The sequence below is a fragment of the Eptesicus fuscus genome, chromosome 6, assembly GCF_027574615.1.
Source record: "Eptesicus fuscus isolate TK198812 chromosome 6, DD_ASM_mEF_20220401, whole genome shotgun sequence".
Taxonomy (NCBI): domain Eukaryota; kingdom Metazoa; phylum Chordata; class Mammalia; order Chiroptera; family Vespertilionidae; genus Eptesicus; species Eptesicus fuscus.
Window position 1 is genome coordinate 74,151,563 of NC_072478.1, and position 27,222 is coordinate 74,178,784.

General features: G+C 49.0%; 1 protein-coding gene across 1 annotated transcript in view; it reads right to left on the reverse strand.

The window, feature by feature from the left end:
* The window catches only part of FSTL4 (follistatin like 4), a 334,585-nt gene that overhangs the window by 276,847 nt on the left and 30,516 nt on the right, over positions 1-27,222 (reverse strand). Inside the window, exon 3 of the mRNA XM_008142339.3 lies at positions 23,400-23,433. Coding sequence (XP_008140561.2) covers positions 23,400-23,433 — 34 coding nt within the window. The remainder of the gene's footprint in view (positions 1-23,399; positions 23,434-27,222) is intronic.

Here is a 27,222-nt window from a genome sequence, read left to right on the forward strand (position 1 = left end):
CGGACCAGCTCCCACCTCTGCCGCCACCCTCAGCTGGCTGACTCGGTTCTCAGGGGACCCCATCATTCTGAGTCTCATGACGTGTATTTTTGTACTCATCACCAGCCTCACCGGCTTCAAGAGACAACAGGAAAATAAGCACAAGTTAAGCAAAGGCATCGGCTCTGCCTTCAAGGAGATGGTAGACGAGGCAAGGAGGCAAGACACACGCAGGGTGTGCGCCGGTGTCACGGGGAAGATCTAAGTGTACAGGGAAGGAGGGCCTCATCGCGTCCTCTTAGAAATCGCCAGTCTGCTAATAGGTGGACTGACAGCCAGGGACCCTGCCCTGTCCACCGTGATCCCTTCCCACGAAGTCCCCAAATACACAAGACAGCTTGGCCAAGGAGAGCCAAGTAACCCCTTGCTCCCAGCTGGCCCCGGGCCCCACGCCCAGCGCAGAGATCTGGCAGGCTGGGCTGGCCCAGAGGTGCAGACAAATCAGGGAGTCTTGCCACCCTTCCTTGAGCTACGACAGCAAGGCCACAAGAGAAGGGACTGTCCCATTGCCCAATGTGTGGGCTGGATCACAGCGGGCGGTGCCCTGACTGGGACATGGGGCCATATCTCACAGCCGGGGCATGAGCGTGGTGTTGAGCCTGGACCCTTGGTGGAGCCGACAGTTCTCTTTGCCAGGAGAGCTCATGCAAGCTAGGATGGGCCCCACCATCCCGACCCTCTCCCAGGGTCTCTCTGGGGACCGCTGGTATGACTTTGTCTTCACACTGTTTCTATCAACTTCTCTCCAGCAAAATCTTAACAGCTTTCTGGCTGACATATTCCCTTATATAAATTGTCACCAGGTACCACTGTTGGAGAAAGTGCTGCCCAACCCCAGTGCTAATGGTGGGGAGGCATGAAAGGGGAGAGGGGGGAGGTGGCTGGGGCCCAGGCCTGGGGGTTACCTTGCCAGGAAGGGACCCACCCACATGGTGAGTTTCAGGATTATTCCTGCCAATAGTGACTCAGGAGGCCTCAAGAGTCCTGCCTCTGGTGTCACAGATCAGCGGGGAAGAGTGAGGGCCAGAACTGCGTGTGGATGTCCCTGCACAGACAGAAGCCGGGCCTCCCGGCTGAGCCAGTCACCTCGGAGGACGCGGTTCCAAGCAGGTCTCTCCACTCCAGGGCCTGGAGTGATGAAGCGAGCGACAAATGGTTTCACTTGCCAAGACTGTGAATTACAGCCTGAAATAAATCGGTGTGAGGTGAGGAAAGAGAAAGGGAAAGAGGGTCCTTTTCCAATTGTCAGTCGAGTTTCAGTTCACAAAACCCCAGGTTAGTGACCGGGGTGGACACCATGGGCCTCTGCCGTCACAGTCATGCTCTCTGAGTGACACTAAAAAGTATTCCACCGAGTTCCTTCCTGGCATCCGTCACCACCATGTAACACCCAATACTCCGTGTCCTTCTGTCCTGGGAGAAAAAGCAAGAAGGCTCCAGGGCAGGGAGCCGAACAGGGAGGGGCGCCTGTCCCAGGTCTGAGGTAGAGAGAACACTGCCCCCAGGCGTCCACCCCAGTCCGCTGGACCTGCGAGCGTGGTCCCTTACGGGGCAAAGGGACGGTGCCGTGTGTTTAAGGCAAGGATGTGAGATGCAGCGATTATCCTGCATTAACATGGGGGGCCCAATGCAATCACAGGGACCTTCCAAGAAGGAAGCACTAGGGTGGGAGTCAGGATGCAGTCAGAGCAGAAGCATAGGTAGGGGCCATGTTGGGCCACAGCCAAGAAAGCAAGTTTTCTCCAGAAGCTAGAAAATGCAAGGAGAGAGCCTCTCCCCTAGACCTGGTAGAAGGAAGTACTGCCTTGTGCTGGTCTGAGGCCACCCAGACCAACCATCATAACTTGCAGGAATCCAGTCACTGCAAACTGCCCCTCACAGTAGCACCTCCATGCTGTGCAAGAATTCTCTGAGAATATACACCTGGGAGTGGAATGCCTGGGTCCTAGGGCATGAGTGCTATCAGCTATACTAAGACCAAACTGTTTTCCAAAGGCGTCATACAATTTATATTCTCCCCAACAGTGTATTAGAGCCCCTGATTTGTGATTTTTCTTCAGGATGGCCATCACTATTTCTGGTCCTTTGTTTTAATGAAAATATTAGAACCAGCTTGTTAAATTACATGCACACATACACCTGACAGAAGATTAATAATCATTTTGGGGGAAATAAACTTTTTTGCAATATTGACTTTTCTTATCCATTAATTTAAGTCCTTCAATAAATTGTCACAACTCTTTTCTATGAATATCTTACATACTTAATTATACTCATTTTTAGAAACTTTATATTTTTTATGCCAGTGATTGTGGTATCATTTCTCTTTGTTGTTATATAGAAATGCAACTAAATTCTGTATATTAATTTTATAGTTAGCAACCTGATTAAAATATGTTAGTCCTAATAATTTATTCAGAGAGTCTTTTGGCTTCTTTATACAACTATATCATTTGTGAAAAATCAGAGTTTTGTTTCTTACTTTCCAATTTTTATATTGTTCATTTCTTTTTCTTGCCTTATTGCACCAGCTAAAACCTCCAGTATGGCATTCAATAGAAGAGACATAGCAAGCACCCTTAACTTGCTTATGATCTTAAAGGGAATGCTTTTAATGATTCTTTATTGTGAACATTCTTCGTTATAGGTTTATCACTTTTTATTTGGATACAATTTTAAACTTATTGAAAAATAGCAAGAATATTATAAGGAACTCACACTTTTTCCCTATTTATCATTTCTCCCTCTGGCTCTTTCTTTTTATGTATAATATCTCTATATATAAAAGGCTAAGCGACCATCGCATCTGAAACAACCAAATAGACGACCGAACAGGCTGTGTAGGGCAACCAGGCCAGCAGGGGTTAGTGAGGGGCGACCAAACGACCCAGCAGGAGGCTGCATGGGGCAACCAGGCCAGCAGGAGGGCAGTTGGGGGCAACCAGACTGGCAGGGTGGGGGACAGTGAGGGGCAACCAGGCTGGCAGAGGGGGGCAGAGAGGAGCGACCAGGTTGGCGGGAGGGGGGCAGTTGAGGGCGACCATGCTAGCAAGGGGTGCAGTAAGGGGAGACCAGGTCGGTGGGGGGGGGCACTAAGGGGCAACCAGGCCGGTGGGGGGGGCAGTTGGGGGCGACTATGCCTGCAGGGGGAGCAGTTGGGGGTGACCAGGCCAACAGGGGGGGCAGTTAGGTATAATCAGGCAGGCAGGCAGGTGAGCAGTTAGGAGCCAGTGGTCCTGGATTGTGTGATGTCTGACTGCCGGCAGTCGGACATCCCCTGAGGGGTCTCAGATTGGAGAAGGTGCAGGCTGTGCTGAGGGGACACCCCCCACCCCTGTGCACAAATTTCATGCACCAGGCCTCTAGTATAATATATAATACATACATGTAAATACGCACACTACACACACACACACACACACACACACACACACACACACTTTTTTGGAAACTATATGAGAACAAGGTAAAGCAATCAGATGCCTTTAACCTTAACTTATATATTTCCTGAGGTCAAGACATGCTCCTATAGTACAACTGTAAAGATCAGCATTGCCACAACACTATTATCTAATCTACTGTCCATATTCAAGTTTTGTTAATTGTTCCAATAGTGTTTTATAGCTATTTTTCTCGCTTAGTCCAGGAGCTACAGGTTGCATTTAGTTGTTACATTTCTTTAGTTTCCTTTTATCTGGAAGAGTTCCTCAGCCTTCTCTGTGTTTCTCCATAACCTTGGTATTTTGAAGAGTATAGGAAAGTTATTTTGTAGACTATCCTACATCTTGAAATTGTCTGATGTTTCCTGATGATAAGATTCAAGTGATAAATTGTTAACAGGAATACCACAGAACTGGCATTTTGTCTTCCTCGGTACATCAAATCAAGAGGCACATGATGTTGGCTTTAATCCCTTGGTTGAGCTGGTACCCACCAAGTGTCTCCAAAGTAGAGGCAGTATTTTTTTCTCTTTGTAATTAAAAAATAATTGGTGAAGAAATACTTTCAGAATATATAAATATATATTTGTCATCAAGTTTGGACTATTGGTTTTCAGTATCCATTGATGACTTTTAAACTCCATCATCCCTCCTAAATTTCTTAACTGGCATTCTACTATAGGAAGAGCTCTCCTTGATTCCCACTTACTTATTCATTTATATAAGAATGGGCTCATTGCCTGTCCCAAGCTGAATGGGACCGTCTTGCCCTGCTCCTCCTACACGGAAGGAGTTCACAGTCCCCATGCAGACTCTTAATCCTGCCCTCTCACTGTTACTTAGATGCTTTCCTAGGAAGTCTCCTTGGCGTCATTACAAGTCCTTTAACTGCACAGCAGCCGACCAGTTGGGAACCACTGTTGCTAAGACCAGGGCGAGCTGTGAGGAGCTGCCCGTAGCTCCAACTCCGTTAGAGGCGAGTGATGTTCGCCTGCCTCCTGCCTCCTCTGAGGAACATTTGGAGGGAAGTAAGTGTGGGAGAGATGATAAATCACAATACAGTTTTTACAAAACGACTAATAAAAAAGTAACGAGAACACAATAACTACCAATTACAGAGGCAAAGAGAAATAATAAAAATAATAAAGCGGAAAATGTACAAAGCAAACAATTAGGACTATTTTATTAAAACAATACTTGCTACTCAGCAAGCATTAATTCTCACCACACAAGGGCAGTGGCTGTTTATCATCGGAATTTTGCACATTAAGAAACTGACACAGAGGGAGTTAATAAGCTCCTCCAAGCTCTGGGACACTTCGGAGCCCAGATTAAAAGTTAGCCAGGCTTGCTCTCGGGCTCAGATGTCATCTCTCATTAAATTCTAAATCAGCCCAGAGAACACGCCATATTTATTATTTTTCTAACACTGACTGGTTCTCGAGAAACCAAGGGATTCTTTGGAATAGGTACACTGATTAAAAAGATGGTTTTAAAATGTCTCTCTCTCTCTCTCTTTTTTTTTAACCCGGAGGACCAAAACATATAAATCAGAGCTATTCTGGTCTACCGAGTACGATAAATGTACATTTAGATTTGACAAAATATCAGTAGGAAATATTTTTGGAAAGCAATTACTTTAAAATATATGCGAAATGTCTTTTAAATGCTTAAAGCAACTGACTCATTTTGAAGACATAACTTACTATATAAACAGGCACAAATATTAATTACCAAGCTGGAAACTCACTTGCAAACTGATAGCCTGGAGTGAATGCTTATAGATCAAGGCATAAATATCAGAAAATAAGTTTAATGGGAGACTTAACTGCCAAAACCAAGGGCCCACCTAGGGACACCAGCTTCACCAGAGATACTCAAGGAAGGGGTGAGTAAGGGCTACTTCAGCCTTTATACTAAACTAGTAGCCCTGCGCACGAATCCGTGCACCAGTAGCTCTCTGCGGGGCCTGGCCACTCCACGTCCGCTGCCCAGAGGCCCTCTGCAACCGGGGAGGAACGTTTGCCTCGTCGCCATGGTGACAAAGCAAGCATTCTGCCAGGCTGCTCACGCTGCCTGCTCTCAGCGGCCGCCCGCCTGGGACTGGGGGACTCTGGCAGGGCTGAGAGGACTGGGTGCCGCCATCTTGTGGCTATGGGCACGGCCATCTTTGTGACAGAATGATGGTTAATTTGCATATTACCCTTTTATTAGATAGGATTTCTCCCTGCTTCCTGCTCTTCCCACCTCACCCCTGTCCTGCCTCTCACTGACACCTGTCCCTTCTGCACTGTGATTAACAAGTTCTATACCTGAGTTCAAAATAGGGCTAAAAACTCAAATGCCTACAGATGCCACTCAGGTAATTTAGTCAGTGTGGTTCTTTCTGGACATCAACTTGTTTATATTCATTTTCCCAAACTGCCTCAGACACTTGGTCTCAGTATCAGGAAGGCACTAGGGAGCAGTGCAGACTGTGGCAAACAGGAGAGCACGGGCACTCTCTAAGGGTATGGCTGCTCACACAGCTTCTTGCTGCCATGAAGTCAAATAGAACCAGGGTTAACAAACCATCTCACATTCCAAGATAACTGTCCTATTTGAATCTGTATACAAAATGTCCTTGTTTTTAAATGTTGGCAACTTAATAAGATCAACCCATTTTTGTAAAAACCCTCTGTGGGCCAATACTATATAAGTCAAATGAAACATGACCACCGGCTGAATCTGGCCCATGGGCCACCAGTTTGAGGCCTGTCATTCAAAATAAATATGGGACAGACACTGGGCTTGGGGTTCTTAGAAGAAGCCTGTGCTTGCTATTCTCACAAAGAGGCAGACAGGCATGGTGAGTTCCCCAGGAAAGGTGTGAGGTGGCTCAGTGGAACCTCTGCCGCTCCTTCAGGACCCCAAATCACTATGGGGTGTTGAAGAGGAAAGGGGGAGGGAGCAGTCATGGAGGGGGTTAGGCCTTAGCCAGCAGGCAGGAGAGGCATCTGTGGGCAAAAGTCCTTTCTGGCCCCTTGAAGACGGGAGCAGAGCCACAGAACTCCCCGTACCACAGGCCCAGGGCAGTGCAGCCCGTGGGCAAAGGCTCCTGCCCCCGCCACTCCCTGGGCTCCCACCACAGTGGCCATGTTCGTTTCTGCTTTGGGGTCTCCTGTCCACAGAGGGAAACTCTCCCTCTGATCCCCGGGGGGTGTGGGAGGTGAGCCTGATGCTGCCTGCAGCTCACTGAGTCAGAAGCGGAGGCTCCGGTTTGTCTGAGCCACCAGCATCCTCTCCTCTGTTCCCAGCACCCAGCAGCTGCAGTGTCTGGCCTTGACATGCCCTTCTGTCTCCCCAGTCCTCCACACTGCTCCCGCCCCCACCGGGCAGGGCCACAGGGGCACTGTGCTCCTTCAGCTTCTCCAGGGCTGGCCATGAGAAAAGGCCCTGCAGATCTACCTTAGAGCTGAGAGTCCTCAGGACAGGGGTCCTAGCGAGGCCACCACGGAGAGACACAGGGACACGCCCGCTCTAAGGACTTCGGGTACTCCTCCAGTGAGAGCCAACGTGCGGGCACCAACTGAGACAGCCAGCCAGCCAGCCAGCCCGCCAATCCTCCCAAAGCCTTTCCTCACCTGGAACACGGAAGGCCATGCTGGGAGGTCATGCTGGCCGGCCACACGGACGGCTGGAGCGCTGAAACGAGTTAACCCAGCAAAGCTATGGTGGGACTTTAATAGTGACAGCTGTGATCATATGTCCCTCCTGTGGTCCCTTCCTCCCCAACAGAAAAACAAAATAACTAGAAATATTTCAAACAAAAGTCAAAGCAGACATTTAACTAGAAAACACAGCCAGGATGTACATGCCCGGGAAATGGCAGCTAGGGCGTCAGACACTGTGCCGCGCTCCAGAGAAGGGAAAAGCTGTCCCCAAGGGTAGGAAGAAGGGGGAGAACATGAGAACAACAACCACAGAGAGCCCTGAGGTCTATGACGCTGGCTCCGGTCCTCACATCCCACCTCTACTGCTCACTGTGTGTAGCCGTGGGCCCCAAACCCATCACCCACCCTGTTCAGCCTGATCTTCCAGATCCGGAGTTGGATCGTTGAGTTGAATGGCAGAACCAAGAAGCGAGGCAGACCTCCCAAGGAGGCACGACCACTGCCACCCAGAGCATTCAGGCAGGCAGCGTGGTGGTGGGGTGCAGCCATGGAGACTGGCCATGGGATGGTTGTGGAAACCAGAGACTGAGGGGAGATGGAGAGGGGTGGCAGGGCCCCTGGACCAGAGAGCGAGGCACACCCGGTGTGCTCTCAGAGGGTCTCATTGGGGCCCGGCCGGGGCAGCATGCCTCGGGCCATGTTCGAGTGCCGCAGATCAACGACACGGCGTCCTAATGGACCCCGCTGTCAGCATGGATAAGCACTGAGCTAGTAGATGTCAAACAGCATTTGCATTGCTGAGATGGCTTCATCTGCTCCCTCTCCCAGGGCTCTCCAAACGCAAATTTGACATTTGGACAGACAGGTCAGCTCTGGACAGCTCCTCGTCCAGCAAGCTCGTGGGAAAGGGGCAATTATGTAATTATTTCCTAAACAGAAAGATGAGGCTGAGCTTATCAGACCACCCGCACCAGCAGCCTCCCCAAGAAGCTGCTTCTCGACCTCCTCATCTTGGGAAGACATGGAAATGTATGTCACCCCTTGCAGTTCCAATAGCTGTCATTCGTTCCCTCAAAGCCCACTTCACAGCAAATTACCTTGTCCATTAGACATTCTGCAGAGAGCCAGTGGTGGGGGCGGAGGGAGGTTGGGAGCATCGCGAGGTTAGCACCTGCAACATGATGCAAGAATCAAGGCACACCGATGGATTGCACCCGAGCTCCCTCTGGGTCCTGACAGCAGGGGCAGAATGCAGTTCTCGGTCCGAGTTTCAGTTCAGGGCCATCCGTAGCTATCAGATCATGCGGCAGGTTCGTCTGTCTGGGGAGCATCTGTATTTGGGGGTGACTCTGATGTAACCTGACACACGATAATGAATGGATTTCCTGGCTATATTTTAAACTGTCATTGTTTTAATCCATGAAATATGTCAAGTGATAATTAAACCTCACCACAGACATGTACTGTGAAATGATTAACTTTTACCATCCCTCCCCCACTCACCCCCTACCCCCGCACACACATTTTCAATATGCTGAATCCCCAAGGTGTGGGAATTATCCCATTGACAGATGATGAGAGTTGTCTTGATAAGAATTTATTTTTAAAAGAACCAAAACAGCACTAAAAACTCTATGCTTTACCATGGGGTTGTTAATTTTAAAACTTCTGCTGTAAACTCACACATGGGGGAAGAGGCCCGGGGGGAGGGTGCAGAGCTGACCTCCGAATCTTCAGCCCCGCCTCAGGGAGCTGTGTGACCTGGGACAAGTCCCTGCCACCTCTGAGCATCGTCTCCTCATCTGGCAGACACCAATGATAGCATCTTCACGCTGCCTAACTCAAAGGCTTTCTTGAACGTGTGTTAAATGAGATCACACACAAGGAAAGTTCTTTGAGAGCAAAAGCAGCCTGGGAACATTATCCAAGTGTAAGACGTTATTACTCTAAATTTTGTAAAAGGGGAAATGTGACAGGCTAGCACAGCATTACAGACCTGCTGTCTTTAAAAAAAGAGAAAAAAAAAAACACCTCATTTTATTTTCAGCTGAAGTTTCTAAGCATGAGATTAGATCTGACCCTATCAGATCAACGTCTCCTCTTAGCCGCAGTTGCCCAACCATGCAGCGACTCAAACAAAGGATAAAAATTCAGATGAAGCAGCCCAGCAGCTGAGTGGGAATGCTGCTTACGGCAAAAAAGAGAGAGCAAGTCGCTGCTAAAATCAGTAAAGCAAACAGATTGACATGCATTTTTACTCCCACAACTCATTTTCCAGGCCTGTGATTTTTTCTCTCAAAGGCCTATTTCTTCTGAACCTGGAGGTCCCACTTCTCTCTGCAGCGGCAGACCCGCAGGTCCCACGGACCCAGCCCTGCGGGCACGTCCACCGTGGACCGATGCATCTATGTGTGTGAGTGTGAGTGTTTCAATCAGAACGGTACGACCCTGCTGGATTTCCATCCAGAATGTGCATTCCTGAATGACCAGGGTCAAGCCCATTTTCATTCTTTGATCCATTTCCTATAACATTCAAAGCATCCCTCGTTTTTTTTCTATTTACAGAATAAAATTGTAATGCATACGTCAGAGGGTTTCATGAGGACTAAATAAGACACAGCTGTGAAAATATTTCCATTAAGAATAGCCTCAATCTAAGTAGTTTATATTAAAACAGTGGGTAAGCCTTTGCCCCTAAATTAATGTATTGACAAACAGGAAATTGCCTATTAAAAATAAAAATGGCTCCAAACAAGACCTCTGGTTATATGGAAGGCCCAGGTGCCCCACCAGCTGTGTCCCCACCTGCCACATAATGCCCATCTGGAAGGAGCAGCACAGGGAGCCCCCATCCCCCTTCCCAAGAAGAAAGGGATCTGTTATGAAAAATGTAAAATAAAGCTTCTGAGTAGCCCATGGATGTAAGTATTAAGAAGTTGCCACCGGGAGGAGTTTGCACAATGGCCCTGGTCCTTGTGCCCTTTGGCTGAAGAGCTAAAGAAAGGAGGATGCGTAGGGGTCCAAACAATGACACCTCCCACAGTTTAGGCCAGTGGATGCTCTATGTACCTCACAGAGCCGGTGGCTGGTCAGAACCTGCTCATTTCTGCATCGCATGTCCCCTGGCTTCCTGCAGTGCACAAGGAAAACTTATCTTACCTCATGTAAAATTCAACATTTTGCAAAAACTTTTCTGTACGTAGGCGACTTTTCTCGGAACCCAGTGGCAGCCCTGGGCAAGAAGAAGTATAACTGCAACAGGCGTGTGCAGAGAGCCCCGGGCTGGGTGCTGATGCTCAGGGTCTTGCAACCGGGTTGCCCGATCTGCAAAGACCTCCAGGGACACTGTGGCTCAGTCACCAAGGCCAGCGATTGCCCCAGAGGGCACACTGTGAAGCCCTCACCACGGGGAGAAACTGGCCCATGGCTAGGCAGCAGGCAGCTCCCCGTTGGAGAGGGCCCTGCCAGGCCTCACCCCGCAGATTATCTCAAAACTCGTTCCCACTGATGCTGAGATCTGTTAAGAGAACACAAGCTGAAAATAAGAAGGCTTTAAAAGACGAGTTTTTAAAAGACGGACTAATTCTGATGACGAGAAAAGAAGGGAACAGAATGATCAGCTGGATTCTGTAGCTGGTTTCCTAATAAAAATTGCTGAGCAGTGACGAGATAGAAGAGACAGAAACAAATGATTCTCGAGTCACAGGTAATTAACCCAGAGGCTCGCCAATGGTGCATTAATATTGCTGGGCAAATGGCTTAACGCGACTGGAAAGGGCTTCCATGTTTATATGGAGAAGATCATTCCAAGGGTTTCTGAAAAGCAGAGAAACGCCTCCGGGCTTGGGGCCCAGGCAAGGGGTGAAGTGGACAAATGCCAACCTTCAGAGCTGGGGTCTCAGAGAAGAGAATCGAGAAGCGAGTCTCCTGGCAGGGACGGGCCTCAGCAGGGCTGGTGGGAGTGGCACCACCCCCTCTCGGAGCCAGACAGAAGCTCGGAGTTCAGGGCAGTGCTGTCTCGGGAAGGACTCGCCCTATTGTCCTGTGAACTTGCATTGCCTCATACCCTGTGGGGGTGATGAACTCTCAGGGAACATGACTCTGCCCCACAAACCCTAGACAGGGACCCATGCCCACATATTGCAATGGCACCAAGGAGACGCCACAACGAGCACAACTCGCTGCACAGGGTTCATGGCCCTGCCCACACCTACCAGGCCTACAGCCTGCCCATCCCAACCAGAGACAGCTCATCTGCACACGCACCTTGGGGGCACATTTTAGAAGGGGGACTCACGTGTTGGCAGCAAGAGCAGGGTGGCTCTGAGGATGGTCCCTGAGGACAGAGAGCCTTCCAAGGGCCTGGGTAGGAAGAGCAAGCACAGCAGATCAGTGGGGCCAGGGAGCCTGGAGCCATGGGTCCAGAGCCAAACCACCTAGCAGTCCTCATGCCTGTGATTCTGCCTTGTGATAAGTGGAGACACAGAGCAGGCCAGCCTGGAATGTACCAGGCATCTCACCCTCCCTCGGTGCTCACTGAATGGGGCACAGCCGGGCTTCCCAGGCCTATGCACTCGGAATGATCTCGGGGAATCTTGGGAATGGAAGCTTGGGGTTGCCCACAGCCCACTACTCCTCTGGCCAACACTGTGCTTGGTCCTTGGGAAGGGCCCTGGTCTGCACAACCTGAGCTTTATTGCAACACCGTAACTACAAGGAAATACAAGGAGTCACTAACTGTGATGCCCAAGGATTTGTGAGGGTAGGGGGGTTGTGAGTGTTTGTCCTTAAATTCTCAAAGTCACCATCAAGAAGGGAGCTGTTTGGTTCTTCTGATTGTGGAATGATAGAATTAGAGCATAAAGCTAACAAAAGACTCTGACGGAGGGGAGGAAAAGTCAACAGGCAACATCATGCAGGTCACATGCAGGTCAGGTTGGAGACGGTCCTGACTCTATGTTTAAGACCTACAGGTGCAGGTCAAGAAGAGCCATAGTGAAGATTACCAACCTCACTGGCACTGATACCACCTCCCACACTGTGCCAAAGGCTGTCCACATCCCATCCCTCCCCACAACAACATCTCCATGAGGCTGTGAGGGGCATAGATTGCACACTGCCAACACCCTTCCTCTGAGGACCAAACCTGTGCCCATTTCTCCGGCATTTGAGTGAGAGTGGTTTTGCAAACCCTCTAGGGAGAATATGTGATCGCACCTGGCCAATCACAGTATTCCATCCCCTCCCCGCCACAGTGGCTGGCTTAGAGCTGGAGTCACAATACAAGCCCAGCAAATCCTAATCCTCACTGGGACTTTTCTGGTGTCATGCTGGGGAAAGCTGTTTCACCCTCAAGGTGGCGAGCAATCAGGACTCAGCTGCAGCTGCGGGCAGCCATCTTGCAAGGCTGCATGAAAGAGGCCAACAAGCTCTACCTGGGTGGCTCAGTGGGTTGGAGCATCATCCTGTATGCCAAAAAGGTTGTGGTTCCATTCCTGGTCAGAGCACACACCTAGGTTATGTGTTTGGTCCTTGGTATTTGGGGTGCATACGAGAGGCAACCGATTGTTTCTCTCAACTCTCTCTCTCTCTCTCTTTCCACTCTCCCCTTCCTCTCTCCAAAACTCAATATAAACATGTCCTCGGGTGAGGGTAAAAAGAATAAAAAAGAAAGAGGCCACCTAGCCAAAGGGAAGAAGGAGCAGGAGAGCAGAGAGCCCTTGTAGCAGCTGTCCCTGAAGCCAGCTCTACCTGGGGCTCTGCAGTTCCACCTGCCTTTCAGACTTCAGCCGGTGCACACTGAGTTTCTATATCCAGGAGTTGGAACTACTGGTCTGTACTATTACTATGCCCACTTTTTTCCCCCCAGATAAGATTGAGTAACTAGCCCAAAGTTACACTGTGAGTAAATGGTGAGGTGAGATTCTACTGCTCACCACTTGGTCATGATAAAAACTAGGCAGCAATTCATTGCCTTCAACCAGAACAACCAACCTGCTGTGCCATCCACTTCCCACTCAACCTGGGCAACCAGGTACAGTGTAGGTTTCCAGCCGCTGACAAAGAACGGCGCTATCCAGAAGGCCCATTTCTGTGGGGTTACAAGTAGAAGGAGGTAGATATCACTCCCAGCTTTCCGGAGCCCAGCGACTATAGGAGAGAAAGAGCAAGTTCCACTGTACATGTCGGGGCAGGACGGGGCCGGAAACCCCATCTCTTTCTCAGATTTGAAAAGGACCCACTGCCCCGGGCCCTGTCAAATCTGGGCAACTCCCTTTTAAATTCCCTGCATCTGCAGCCATTAAAGAAGTTACCTCAAAAGAAGCGAGGAGTTTATTAATCGGTTTCATGGAAGAGAGTCAGACTTCACCTCATACCAAGAGACATTATGCAGACAACGGAGAGATCCAGAAAGCAGCTGCTAAACAAAATCACAATGAATGGTGAACAGAATGCAATTCTTGATAGCTGAAGTTCTCCAGATGCACAGAACTGTAAGGGGCTATTAGAGGCAGCTGCCAATTAGGGATAATTCCAAGGGCTTTCAGAGAGTGAGGCTCTAGTTACACTCAGGACTGCAGGTCATGTTTATTGAGGAGATGTGCATTGCTAAGCAGCTGAGCCACCCTGATGTTGTGTGTGACCGTCACTCCCCTCTTCCTTTTATCTTAAAGACAGCAGCATCCCTCTTCCCAGGTCTCCCTCACAGCCCTGCTAGGAGCCAGGCCAGGCGGGTCCGGACTGGAACATGTGGGTGAGCCGTCATTGGGTAATGCAACGTGACACTGGTGCCCACCCCAAAACTCACAGCCTCCATCCGTAGCACAGTCACAGGCCTCTGGAAGAGCATACAGATCACCCCGTGCTCCTGAGACATGACCGACAAGGGCTGCATTATCCCAGCCACTTGCTCAGCTCAAGTGTTCTCTCGTGGCTGTAATCCAACATGATGGGATCGGTTAGAGAAAAGGACTGGTTTGAGCAGATGAGACCTGGCAGTCGTAATCAGCACCAGCCCTCCGAGTGGACTGGGGAGTGGCTAGGAGGAGAGATGAGGTTGGCACCTTGTGCTGAAGCCTAAGAAAAAAGTTGAAATTAAATTGTAGGTGTCTGGGAGAGGGGAGAACACCTGCATGGGAAAGCAGATGATGCAGCAGCCAGCTCGCCTTCCCCGTGAAGCTCGCACCCGTGCATCCCAGGACCTGAGGATAATACGGGATTGCCCTGAAGGTGGAAGGGCTTCGTCCAGCTGGGAAGGCACTGGTCCTTCCCCAAAAAAACACATCCTACCAGTCTTTCAGTCCTGCCAAAATCTCTGAAACTATATCTCCCTCCAGGTTCCCCCAAGAATCCTTACCACAGAGCCAACTGGAAACAAAGCTCCCCTAGGAAGTTTTCTCACAAGAGTCCCTCTCAGCAGTCTGGCTTGGGAGTAGGCATGTAGGTACAGAGACCTTGGATGTGATAACACAAGACCAAGTCATTTAAGCTACCACCCCTTAGAGAGAGGATGGACACATCCAACGGAGCCCTTGTTGCTACTAAAACCAGATAGCTAGGAAGGGAGGAGTCGCATGCATCAGGTGCTACCTGCCCTGCTCATGTCCTGGGTTCCTGAGAGTCACGGGAGGTAAAAAATGGTGAAGGTCACCCTGGCCAGTATTGCTCATTGGTTGGAGTGTCAGCCTGCACATTGAAGGGCCATGGTTTCAATTCCTGATCAAGAGCACGTACCTAGGTTGCGGTTCGCTCCCTGCCTCCCAGTCGGGGTGCATGTGGGAGGCAACCAGTTGATGTGTCTCTCTCATATCAATGTTTCTCTCCCTCCCTTCCTCCCTTCCACTCTTTCTGAAAAGCAATGGAAAAAATATCCTCAGGTGAGGATAAAAAAAAGTGAAAGGTCTCTGAAAACTTCAGAACAACTGAGAAGTGATTATCATTATTACTACCCTACCATCCTGTCCTTGCACCGCCCTTGAAGACACTGGTGCCAGGGCATCCTGTCCTGGGCACTGAGGAAGTGCTCCTTCTCCCTGAACTCTCCACAGAGGGGCTTGCAAAGGGCACTGCATGCCAGTCCCAACATGCTAAAAAACAACAAAACGGAGATGCCATTGGAAGCTAAGCTTGGGAAAAGCTGCATATTACAGCCCATTGTTGACAGTCATACTTAGCATCTTGAAGACCTGAGAGATTCTGCAGTAAAAACATCAATGGCAAAACTAGCTCAATACTGAGTCCGGCATTTGCCTGGTGTAGTACTTTCCTAGGGCTGCTGTAATCAAGTTCCACAAATTGGTGGTTTAAAACCAGAGAAATTAATTTCTCACAGTTCTGGAGACCAGAAGTCAGAAACCAAGGTGTTGGCAGAGCAATGCTGTCTCTGAAGGCTCCAGGGAGGAGCCTCCTTGCCCCTGCCTGGCTTCTGGTGGTTGACAGCAATGCCTGGCGAATAGACTCACGGCTCCAGTCTCTGCCTCCATCATCACATGGTGTCCTCCCTATGTGTCTGTGACCAAATTCCCCCATCTGATCAGGACATCACTCATTGGGTTAGGACCTATACAAAGCAATGTATAGCTTGTATTTAAGTCAAGAAACAACTATTGAGTAGTTACAGGCCCTGGGCTAGGGTTGTGAGGGATCTGGGGGTGAATGAGGGGAGGGTCTCTACTCTCAGGAAATGATTGACCTAATAGGATCCCTGATCTCTCAGAGAAGGTAGGGTATGCTAAACACTTCAAGAAAGAGCACGCAGGCTGTAGGAACAATCTGAGTTAAGCCAGAGGTAAGGAAGCTGGGCTACGGTCTGGGACCATAACACTGGACCCAAGGTTGGGAGGACCAGAGGGGGAAGCACGGCAGAGAGCACATCTCAGGCAAATGGTGCATCATGTCACTAACAGTCTCCAGCCCCCTATGATTTAGCCTGGACTCCAGTTCCACTACTAATGTTAGTCCCTCTCACTTCACAGACTTAGTGAAGAGTGTCCAGGAGTCATATAGTGTGAAGTTGCAATGGGTCATCCAGTTGTAGCCCTGAGTCAGGTATGGGACTTAAACAACACAAAACAAAAACACGAAAATGAGGAGGAAGAAACTACAGTTTTTGCTGTAATCCTTGCTGAGTGCCTAAGGCAGTAGCTGATCTACACCCCATTGGAGACCCAGAAACAAGGGCATCTAGTGGTCTGTGGGAGATGACACCAGATTTCAACCACGTGCATAAGGGACACATTCAACGGGAATATTCAGTGAGCGCCAAAGCTTTGCTGCACCAAGACCCGGCCCATAAACATGTCTCCTGCACAGCAACTCTTCCTTTATAGACAAAGAGAGCCCCCCCAGTGACACCAACAACAATCAAGACTTAACTATACAAAGGAGGACCAAGATGGAGGCATAGGGCGGAAGCCTGATTGTTGCCTACCACAACAACTTTGAGACTACGACAAGAGAGCAGAGCAGACACCATCCAAGACCACCATAGGGCTGGCTGAGTAGATGCTCTACAACTAGAATAAAAGAGGGGGATGTGGGATGATGCTGATGCCGGTGACCCAAAGACCACACTTTAAGAACTACGGCTCAGGCGACACAAAAGAACTATGGCTCAGGCGATACAACAGCGGCCTGGAACGTGCTCGGCGCAGTTCCCCCGGCGGTCTCCGGCTGAGGGGACGGCTCCACTGGCAGCCAAGCACGGACAGACGAGCCCCTATGAGACATGGGGTGGGAGACTCCGCGCTTGCTGACCTCTGAGTCCGTCAAGAATCTCAACGCCCCGGAAGCGGCCAGGTGCGCATGCTCGGCGACCGGCCACCGATGCAGACCCAAGGGCCGACACAGCGACGCCAGACTGGCCCACCGCCATGCACCGGGTGCACCGGAGCTTCGCCGAGCCGCTGCCCGACGAGTTCTGCAGCAGCCATACTGGAGCTCCGGAAGGATGGCCAGGGGAATTGCTGAGGGGGGATTGACCGGCAGGAATTGGGATCGGGAAGACGGGGCCCCGCTGAGACCCGGGTCCGGGCGGGGTTGCGCGCCTCTGGGCTCGGGTGTGGTCACACGCCTCTGGGTATAAGTGAGGCCTCACGTCCCTGGGTCTAGGTGAGGCCACATGCCCCTGGGTCCAGGTGAGGCCGGACTCCGGGTCCGGGTGAGGCCAAGTGCCCCTGGACCCGGATGACGCTGGATCCCGTGCCCGGGCGAGGCCAAGCGCCCCTGGGTCTGGGAGAGCCCACACACCCCTGGGTTCAGGCGAGACCATGTGTCCCTGGATCCGGGTGAGGCCGCGTGCACCTAGGCCCGGGTGCGCCCAAGTGGCCCTGGGTCTGGGAGAGGCCAAGCGTCCCTGGGTCCGGGTGAGACCATGCGTCCCTGGATCCGGATGAGGACTCGTGCACCTAGGCCCGGGTGAGCCCAAGTGGCCCTGGGTCTGGGAGAGGCCAAGCGTCCCTGGGTCCGGGTGAGACCATGTGTCCCTGGATCCGGGTGAGGCCTCGTGCACCTAGGCCCGGGTGAGCCCAAGTGGCCCTGGGTCTGGGAGAGGCCAAGCGTCCCTGGGTCTGGGTGAGACCATGTGTCCCTGGATCCGGGTGAGGCCTCGTGCACCTAGGCCCGGGTGAGCCCAAGTGGCCCTGGGTCTGGGAGAGGCCAAGCGTCCCTGGGTCCGGGTGAGACCATGTGTCCCTGGATCCGGGTGAGACCTCGTGCACCTAGGCCCGGGTGAGCCCAAGTGGCCCTGGGTCTGGGAGAGGCCAAGCGTCCCTGGGTCCGGGTGAGACCATGTGTCCCTGGATCCGGGTGAGGCCTCGTGCACCTAGGCCCGGGTGAGCCCAAGTGGCCCTGGGTCTGGGAGAGGCCAAGCGTCCCTGGGTCCGGGTGAGACCATGCGTCCCTGGATCCGGATGAGGCCTTGTGCACCTAGGCCCGGGTGAGCCCAAGTGGCCCTGGGTCTGGGAGAGGCCAAGCGTCCCTGGGTCCGGGTGAGACCATGTGTCCCAGGATCTGGGTGAGGCCTCGTGCACCTAGGCCCGGGTGAGCCCAAGTGGCCCTGGGTCTGGGAGAGGCCAAGCGTCCCTGGGTCCGGGCGAGACCATGCATCCCTGGATCCGGATGAGGCCTCGTGCACCTAGGCCTGGGTGAGCCCAAGTGGCCCTGGGTCTGGGAGAGGCCAAGCGTCCCTGGGTCCAGGTGAGACCATGCATCCCTGGATCCGGATGTGGCCTCGTGCACCTAGGCCCGGGTGAGCCCAAGTGGCCCTGGGTCTGGGAGAGGCCAAGCGTCCCTGGGTCCGGGTGAGACCATGTGTCCCTGGATCCGGGTGAGGCCTCGTGCACCTAGGCCCGGGTGAGCCCAAGTGGCCCTGGGTCTGGGAGAGGCCAAGCGTCCCTGGGTCCGGGTGAGACCATGTGTCCCTGGATCCGGGTGAGGCCTCGTGCACCTAGGCCCGGGTGAGCCCAAGTGGCCCTGGGTCTGGGAGAGGCCAAGCGTCCCTGGGTCCGGGTGAGACCATGTGTCCCTGGATCCGGGTGAGGCCTCGTGCACCTAGGCCCGGGTGAGCCCAAGTGGCCCTGGGTCTGGGAGAGGCCAAGCATCCCTGGGTCCGGGTGAGACCATGTGTCCCAGGATCCGGGTGAGGCCTCGTGCACCTAGGCCCGGGTGAGCCCAAGTGGCCCTGGGTCTGGGAGAGGCCAAGCGTCCCTGGGTCCGGGTGAGACCATGCGTCCCTGGATCCGGGTGAGGCCTCGTGCACCTAGGCCCGGGTGAGCCCAAGTGGCCCTGGGTCTGGGAGAGGCCAAGCGTCCCTGGGTCCGGGTGAGACCATGTGTCCCAGGATCTGGGTGAGGCCTCGTGCACCTAGGCCCGGGTGAGCCCAAGTGGCCCTGGGTCTGGGAGAGGCCAAGCGTCCCTGGGTCCGGGTGAGACCATGTGTCCCTGGATCCGGGTGAGGCCTCGTGCACCTAGGCCCGGGTGAGCCCAAGTGGCCCTGGGTCTGGGAGAGGCCAAGCATCCCTGGGTCCGGGTGAGACCATGTGTCCCAGGATCCGGGTGAGGCCTCGTGCACCTAGGCCCGGGTGAGCCCAAGTGGCCCTGGGTCTGGGAGAGGCCAAGCATCCCTGGGTCCGGGTGAGACCATGTGTCCCTGGACCCGGGTGAGGCCTCGTGCACCTAGGCCCGGGTGAGCCCAAGTGGCCCTGGGTCGGGGAGAGGCCAAGCGTCCCTGGGTCCGGGTGAGACCATGTGTCCCTGGATCCGGGTGAGGCCTCGTGCACCTAGGCCCGGGTGAGCCCAAGTGGCCCTGGGTCTGGGAGAGGCCAAGCGTCCCTGGGTCCGGGTGAGACCATGTGTCCCTGGATCCGGGTGAGGCCTCGTGCACCTAGGCCCGGGTGAGCCCAAGTGGCCCTGGGTCTGGGAGAGGCCAAGCGTCCCTGGGTCCGGGTGAGACCATGCGTCACTGGATCCGGATGAGGCCTCGTGCACCTAGGCCCGGGTGAGCCCAAGTGACCCTGGGTCTGGGAGTGGCCAAACGTTCCTGGGTCTGGGTGAGACCATGTGTCCCTGGATCCAGGTGAGGCCTTGTGCAACTAAGCCTGGGTGAGGCCACGTGCCCCTGGGTCTGGGAGAGGCCAAGCGTCCCTGGGTACGGGTGAAGCCAGATCCTGGGTCCGGGTGAGGCCGTGCGCCCCTGGATCCATCCGGGTGAGGCTGTGTCCCAGGCCCGGGTGAGACCACGCGCCCCTTGGGTATGGGTGAGGCCACGTACCCCTTAGTCCAGGTGACGCCGTGCCCCTGGGTTCGGCCGAGACCAAACCAGAGGGAGTCGGACCTCCATTACCACCATTTGTCCACCATCCAGAGCTGAGGGGTCAGTGCTGACATGTACACATAAGGAACTACTGGACATCGAAATTGGGTCTCAAAAGAACTGTTGGTCCAGGGGGAAGCTCGCTACAGATTGATTCATTTGCCTGTCAGCATAAATATTATTGCTCGTCTCACATTCAGTTCTTATTAGTATATATCTAGTGACATTTGATCTCATTCATCTAGAGGAAATGATGAACAACATAGACTGAGGAACAAGAACAGAACCAGAATCAAGGAGGCATCGATCGGACTATCGGGCCTCAGAGGGAGGATAGGGGAGGGTAGGGGGAGGGTGGGGGGAGGGGGAGAGTTCAACCAAAGGACCTGTATGCATGCATATAAGCCTGTCCAACGGTTAAGTTCAACAGGGGATTGGGGCATGCGTGGGGAGAGGGGTGGGATGGGAATGGGGGGATGAGGACAAATATGTGACACCTTAATCAATAAAGAAATTAAAAAAAAAAAAAAAAAGAAAGTGAGCAAAGAAAAAAAAAAAAAAACAAAAAAAACAAAAACACGAAAATATCCTAGGTGTTGTGACCCAGAGGCTACCTCTCCAGACTTCTCCAGCATCTGCTGGGCCCAGTAAACTGAACAGAAACATTCAGAATGTTACTTATTTGCTTCTCTTTCAGCTCTAGCTCAAAGTCAAAGCTAAGGCCCCCAAACTTAAGTATCCGTGGGTAGACAATAACATCTTCTGTGTTGAGGAATAATACTTTATTAAAACATTCACAGTGTCTCTATTATTTGCATACCCCTACACTGTTCTGGAGAAGATTAACAACCCCAATGCCCAAGACCATGAATTCTCAGACAGAGAAATACTTTCAAGCAACCTGCAAGGTTCACTTTTCCTTCCTTGCTGCCAGGTTATAAGCATTGACATTAAGGCACTGGGCTATTTCAGGGATTCTCAGACACTCAACTTTGACAGAAACAAGCAAGAAAGACACCAGTGCAAATAGGAAGAAAAACGTTTATGTGATGTCAAGACAAATTTGCCAGTACAAACCCAAAGGAAGTGCTGGTCAGCCAGTGTGAAAGCTGCTGCTTCAAGATGAGTAGAGTGCAGCCTGACCACGCCTTTGCTCATCCTCAGGCAGCCTCAGTATTCTAGACTGTTTTGTGTCTTTGAGAAAAAATATACATAGTTCTCTCACACCCCAATCTTACTATTTAGAAACAGTTCTAACACAAGGACAGGAAGATTCCAAAATAATGTGATTCCACAATGCAAATTAATTCCACACATTCACACTTAGAAATACTGACGTGAACTGAATAGTAATCAAAAGCAAAGTTCATGTCACCTTCTCTCCTTGTGGTTATTTCTCTTCAACTCGCATGGTCATCACACCCATTGTGAACACAACTTTCAATAAGAAACGTGCCTTCCTTGCCCCACCCGCCTTCGTCCAATTTATTTTAGTTTTTCTACCCAAATAATGCAGTTTTAGCCTATGGATGCAATTCAGAGGACATGGACAATAGCAGCCCAGAGACAACAGCAAATGAGAATGGAAGCCAGAAGTTCATCCTAGAACTAGATTACCGACATCCTTTGAATCCAGGGTTCCAGCACCATGGACAGCAGCAAACACCTAGTTTGATTAGTCCACTAATATCATGTGGAAAATTTAGGTCTCCAAGCTCTAGAAACACACTTTGACAAAAATGGCCATTCTATGTCTTTCATTGTAGTATACAAAATAAGAGCTAAACAGGAGGCAGGAATACGTTACATCTGGGAGTCAATATGGAATTTGCTCACTTTTTAAAGATTGCCACTTTTCGGAGGCATTGCCACAGAGAAGGTGTGGTTAAATCTAAAACCAAAGGCCAGACATACGAAAAAATGTTCCACGTAACTAATCATCAGAGAGATGCAAATTAAAACCACAGTGAGGTATCACCTCACACCTGTCAGAATGGCTACCGTCAACAAATCAACAAACAACAAGTGCTGGTGAGGGTGTGGAGAAAAGGGAATCCTCATGCACTGTCGGTGGGAATGCAGACTGTGGAAACAATATGGTTCTCAAAAAATTAAAAGTGGAACTGTTTTTGACCCAGTGATCCCACTTCTGGGAATATATCCTAAGAATCCCAAAACACCAACCAGAAAGAATATATGCACCCCTATGTTCACAGCAGTATTATTTACAATAGCCAAGATCTGGAAATAGCCCAAGTGCCCATCAGTGGATGAGTGGATAAAAAAAGCTGTGGTACATTTACACAGTGGAATACTATGCAGCTATAAACATGAAGGAACTCTTAGGCCTTGTGACAGCATGAATGGACCTGGAGATTATTATGCTAAGTGAAATAAACCAGTCAGAGAAAGACAAATACCATATGATCTTACTATTATGTGGAATCTAAAGAACAAGATAAACTGATGAACAAAATAAAACCAGAGGCATGGATACATGGAACAGACTGACAGATGTCATAAGGGAGGGTTTTTTTGGGGGGGGGAGGGACTGGGTAATAGCTGAAAATATTAGCCAAAGAGCATATATGCACAGCCCATGGACACAGACAACAATGTGGTGAAGATCAGGGGAGGGGGCGGGGGCTGGGCAGAGACAGGCAAAGAGGGGGAGCATGGAGGAACACCTGTAATGGTGTTAACAACAACAAAAAGAAAACCAAAGGCCAGATCCTAGACCAAGAACTCACTCTGGTTTCTGACTTCATCTTCCCTCTGATTAAGGGATGACTGGTGATGATTTCATAAACCATACAAAAGACATTCCTTTATCAGAGACTGGGTATTGCTGAAGGACAATAAGGGAAACTTAAATTTCCACAGAAAGATTTCAGAAATTACTACCCGTCTACTTACCTCAGAGGCCAGAAAACAAATGTGCTAAGGAACTCTGGCAGGGGAAACAGGAAACCACAGGATTGTTTTCAAAAGGGAAAGTAATTGGCTATTTCTATTTCAGCTTAGCTAAAGCTGTAAAATCTAATCAGAAATATTTTTCACAGTGGCATCTTTTCCAAGATATTGAAATACCTCAAAACATGAACCATTTTCTATTGTTGGTGTTGTTTTCGCTGGGTGAGACTAAATAATTATATCAAACTGCACTAAAAATAAAGGAAGGCTTCTTGCAAGAGACTGTAAACATGATCATGCGTGAGCCAGTTCCCAACCACCACCTCTGATACTTGAAGGAAGAAGACACAGTTCTCTCAAGCAAACCTGACACTCAGTTCTTGAGTCCCTGGAAGCCAAATGCCAAATAGTTGGCACCCAGAAAAGGCCACGTGAAATTTCAAAGAACAGGCTTCCCGCACTCTGAAGTTCATCTTAGCTTCAACAAACTACTTCCAAGACATCAACACGAGAATGAAATGGGTAGGAATGCATTTTTCCTACCTTCTCTTCTTGTGACTTCAAAGCTTCTCAATTCCTGCAAGAAAAGAAAGGCTTTGTGTTTTTGAAGAATAATTCATGTGCACAGTTACTTGCAACCATCCCACCCTTTACTAGCCATTTATTCACACAAAGGTGAACAATGTCATAAGAACACGACATTCGGCAATGCTGGGTGGGCCTTAAACTCTCAACACACACATATCTGTAAAGGTAAACAACTTGCTGCTTGGGGGACTTAGGGGAAAATATTATTAATTGTGCAGTTTTAAATGAGCAGAGCCAACTCTCATGGTCTTCCTTATGTGGAATCTGAGCTGGTACCTCAGACCTGCTCCAGGTCGATACCCCACCCTCCACCTAGACTGCAGGTGCTTTGAAGGGCCTGGGGGAAACACCGATAGTCAAGGGCCAGTTATCTCACCAGCAGCGGGTTCCAATCAGTGGTGCCACAGCGAAGACCACTATTGCTTGTGTAGGTCACTGGCATGATCTGGTGATGGATTATGCTCAATTCAATAGTTTCCCAAGGGTAGGATCTATGGGCAATATGGAATGCCAGTCCATGCCACTGACTACATTAAGCCCTTGGTTTTCCTAAATTCAATCTCATCTTCCTGCTATATGTAGGGCAATAAGCAAAGTATTTTAGAAGTTACATAGGTAAAACACACTGAGTTCCCGCATTGAACACGAGGCTACAGAACAAACATGAATTACTGAAAAAGAAAGGGGTTATTTTTCCTTGATAAATATTCACACTCAGCTGGAAAGGGACTTGTAAAAGAACCTTTGAACGCAGCACTGAAGAAGGGCAGGCTTTCAGATAGGAATAAGGGAGGGAGGGAGAGATAATAGCTTAACGAAAGGTAGGGTTTAGAATGCCCAGGAAGCAGAAAAACACCCAGTGAGAAGTAATAGGGGGAAAGGGCTGAAAACATATATTGTAGTTTCATAACTACATAAAGTATCTACAATTCATCATAAATGACCAGCTTACTCTCAAAAGCCTACTATTGAGAGTAAGCTGAAAATCCATGCTAGTAACTGAAGAAGCTAAAGCACCAAACTTGGGCCAACTCTTCACCATCACAACCAAGAAGACCATTCAGTGCCAGGCCAGCACTTTTTAAAGAAATGACATGGTCTTTCATACCTTATAGCATTCTTGTCTAGCATCCTTTTGGGGTCAGGAGGGGAAGCGATATCAGAGAGAAAACTGAGGAGGCACTGAGAAGTTTGTCCTCCCCAAACGACACTCTCTGACTGCCACCTGTGCAATGAGTCTAAAGCCCTGTGGAGGCCAATGAAAGATACATGTTATAGGCCAGCAGCCAGCAGCATAGCACAACGCACCAGTGAGCTTCCGGAATGCTGGCTCCTGAGGGACACTCACACCTCAGGGCTCAGAAGAGGGAGCATGGCCAGTGCTAAGTGTACTGAGAGGTATGGTAGCCACAAAGCACAGCATGCATAAAGCAAACCCAGCTCCTCCCACGCTGCTCCTCAGCTCCCTGCTCCACAAATAACTAGTATTTGTGGAACAGGGAAAATTAATAATCAACTTTTATGGCTCTAGAAAAAAACTTTATGGAAGTTTCATTACAAATGCATAAAATTTATAAATTAGCTTAGAGAAAGCTAACTGTGGTATAATGTTGTACCTTCTTATCTAGCAACATGGTATTTTCAATAATTGGTCCAAGTCTACTTTTATTTCTTTCAAGAGGTTTTTTTTATCATTTTCCTTTAAGTATTTTGAATATTTTGTTTTTGTTATCATAAATGAAATTTCTCTTCCATTATATCTTCTAACTCATTTTTGTTTGTAAATATGATGGCAATTGATTTTTATATATTAATTTTATAACCAGCCACTTGACTAAATATCTTATTGCTTGTAATAGTTTTTCCATTGGTTATTTTGGGGTTTCTATTTATATAACCTATAAATAGCAATGATTTTATTTTCATTTCCTATGTCTCTAGTTGCTTTCTCTTATCTTATTGCTTTAGCTAACCCTTAATTTAATGTTAAATACTATGGACATAGTGGGCATCCTGGTCTTGTTTCTGACTTTGAGAAAAAAACTTTAGTGTTTGCCTATTAAATAAAATGTTTATTATAATAATGAAATCCATACATACTTTTAAATAAATATTTAAAGAAACAAATGGCCCAGCGTGTCCCCTACTTATTCACTGCCTCTTTCCTGCCACTAGAATGTGAGTATCTTTTCCAGTTTTGCATCCTCAGTGCTACATTAGAACAGATGCTCTTACACATTTGTTGAGTGAAAAAAAAATGTGTGTTGAATTTTATCAAAGACTTTCTCTGCATTTATGGAAATGATTATATGATATTTTTTCCTCCTTAGCTCTATTAATTTGATGACTTATTTAGTAGATTTCATAGTATTCAATTATCCCCATATTTCTGGAATAACTTTTCTTTTAAAAAAAATTCTTTCTTTCCTTTCTTTATATTTTTTATTGAAGCAACATTGGTTAATAACATTTTATAAATTTCAGGTGAATATTATAATTCAATATCTGTATACTGTATGTGTGCTCACCCACCAAAAGTCTAGCTTTAATTTGTCACTATATATTTGATCGCCTTTACCCATTTCACCCTCCCCCAAACCCCTTCCCCTCTAATAACCACCAATCTGTTGTCCATATCTGTGAGTTTGTTTGCTCCTTTTCTGTTTTATATTCCACATATGCATGAAATCATATGGTTTTTATCCTTTTCTGTCTGACTTATTTCCTTAGCAAAATACCCACACGGTCCAGCTATGTTGTTACAAATGGCAATATTTTACCTTTTTATGGCTGAGTGGTATTCCATTGTGTATACAGTTCTATATATACCACTGTGTATTTTTAAAAACATGCTGCTGAATTCTGTTTTCTATGATTTAAATATATTCTTACATTAATACTCATAAATGAGAGTAGTCTATAACTTTTAGGTGCTGTTTTTCTCAGTCTTAGGAATTAAAATGATACTAGTTTCATGTAATGTATTTGGAAGTTTTCCTTTATTTTGCTCTGAATAGTTTAAAAATGAGATTATCTGATCTTTAAAGGTTTCTTCAACTTCATTTCCCAGGTATTTAATAAAATGGGAGGAAGGGGGGAGGTCAGAGAGGTTAAAACTTCTCCAAGTTTTGGTCAACGGCGAGCTGAGATTTAAATTCTAAAAGTCTGATTCCAAAGCTCCTGCACATAACATTCCATCTTTATTTAATTCATAAAGACAATGTGAAAATTAGATGAAATAAACTGCTTCAGGCTATAAAAGAATACCTTGTATTAAGCCAATCCTTCTATTAAGAAAAAACTATAAAAGTTGTTTAAGGGATTTTTAAATTCTCAACAATAACAACAAAAAAGTTTTTTGAAGGCACATAAGAGCAACAAAAGCAGCCAAAATTTAAAGAGCCAATATTTGAAGAGAAGAAAAGTCCATTGAAGTGAGTCCCATATTCACTGCCACATTTTTCCTCTGGGGCATTTGCAGTTTTGTATAGAAGCCAAACAGAAAGTGATGTTTTGGAGCTTTAAAAAGTCTCACTGGGGGTACATGGGTTGTGGCTACTGAAGTATCCAGAACTTGAGCATCTAAAACCCGGGGAAAAGAACCAGAAAGAAGTGAGCCCAATATTCTCCAAACAGCTTCCTTTTGCGTCATATGGTTATACCTGAGCTGCACATAAAGGGCAAGAAGTTGAGAAAAAAAGCAAAAACACAAACAAACAAACAAAACCCCCAACAACAACACAAAAAAACAACACAAACAAGCAAACAATAACTAGCT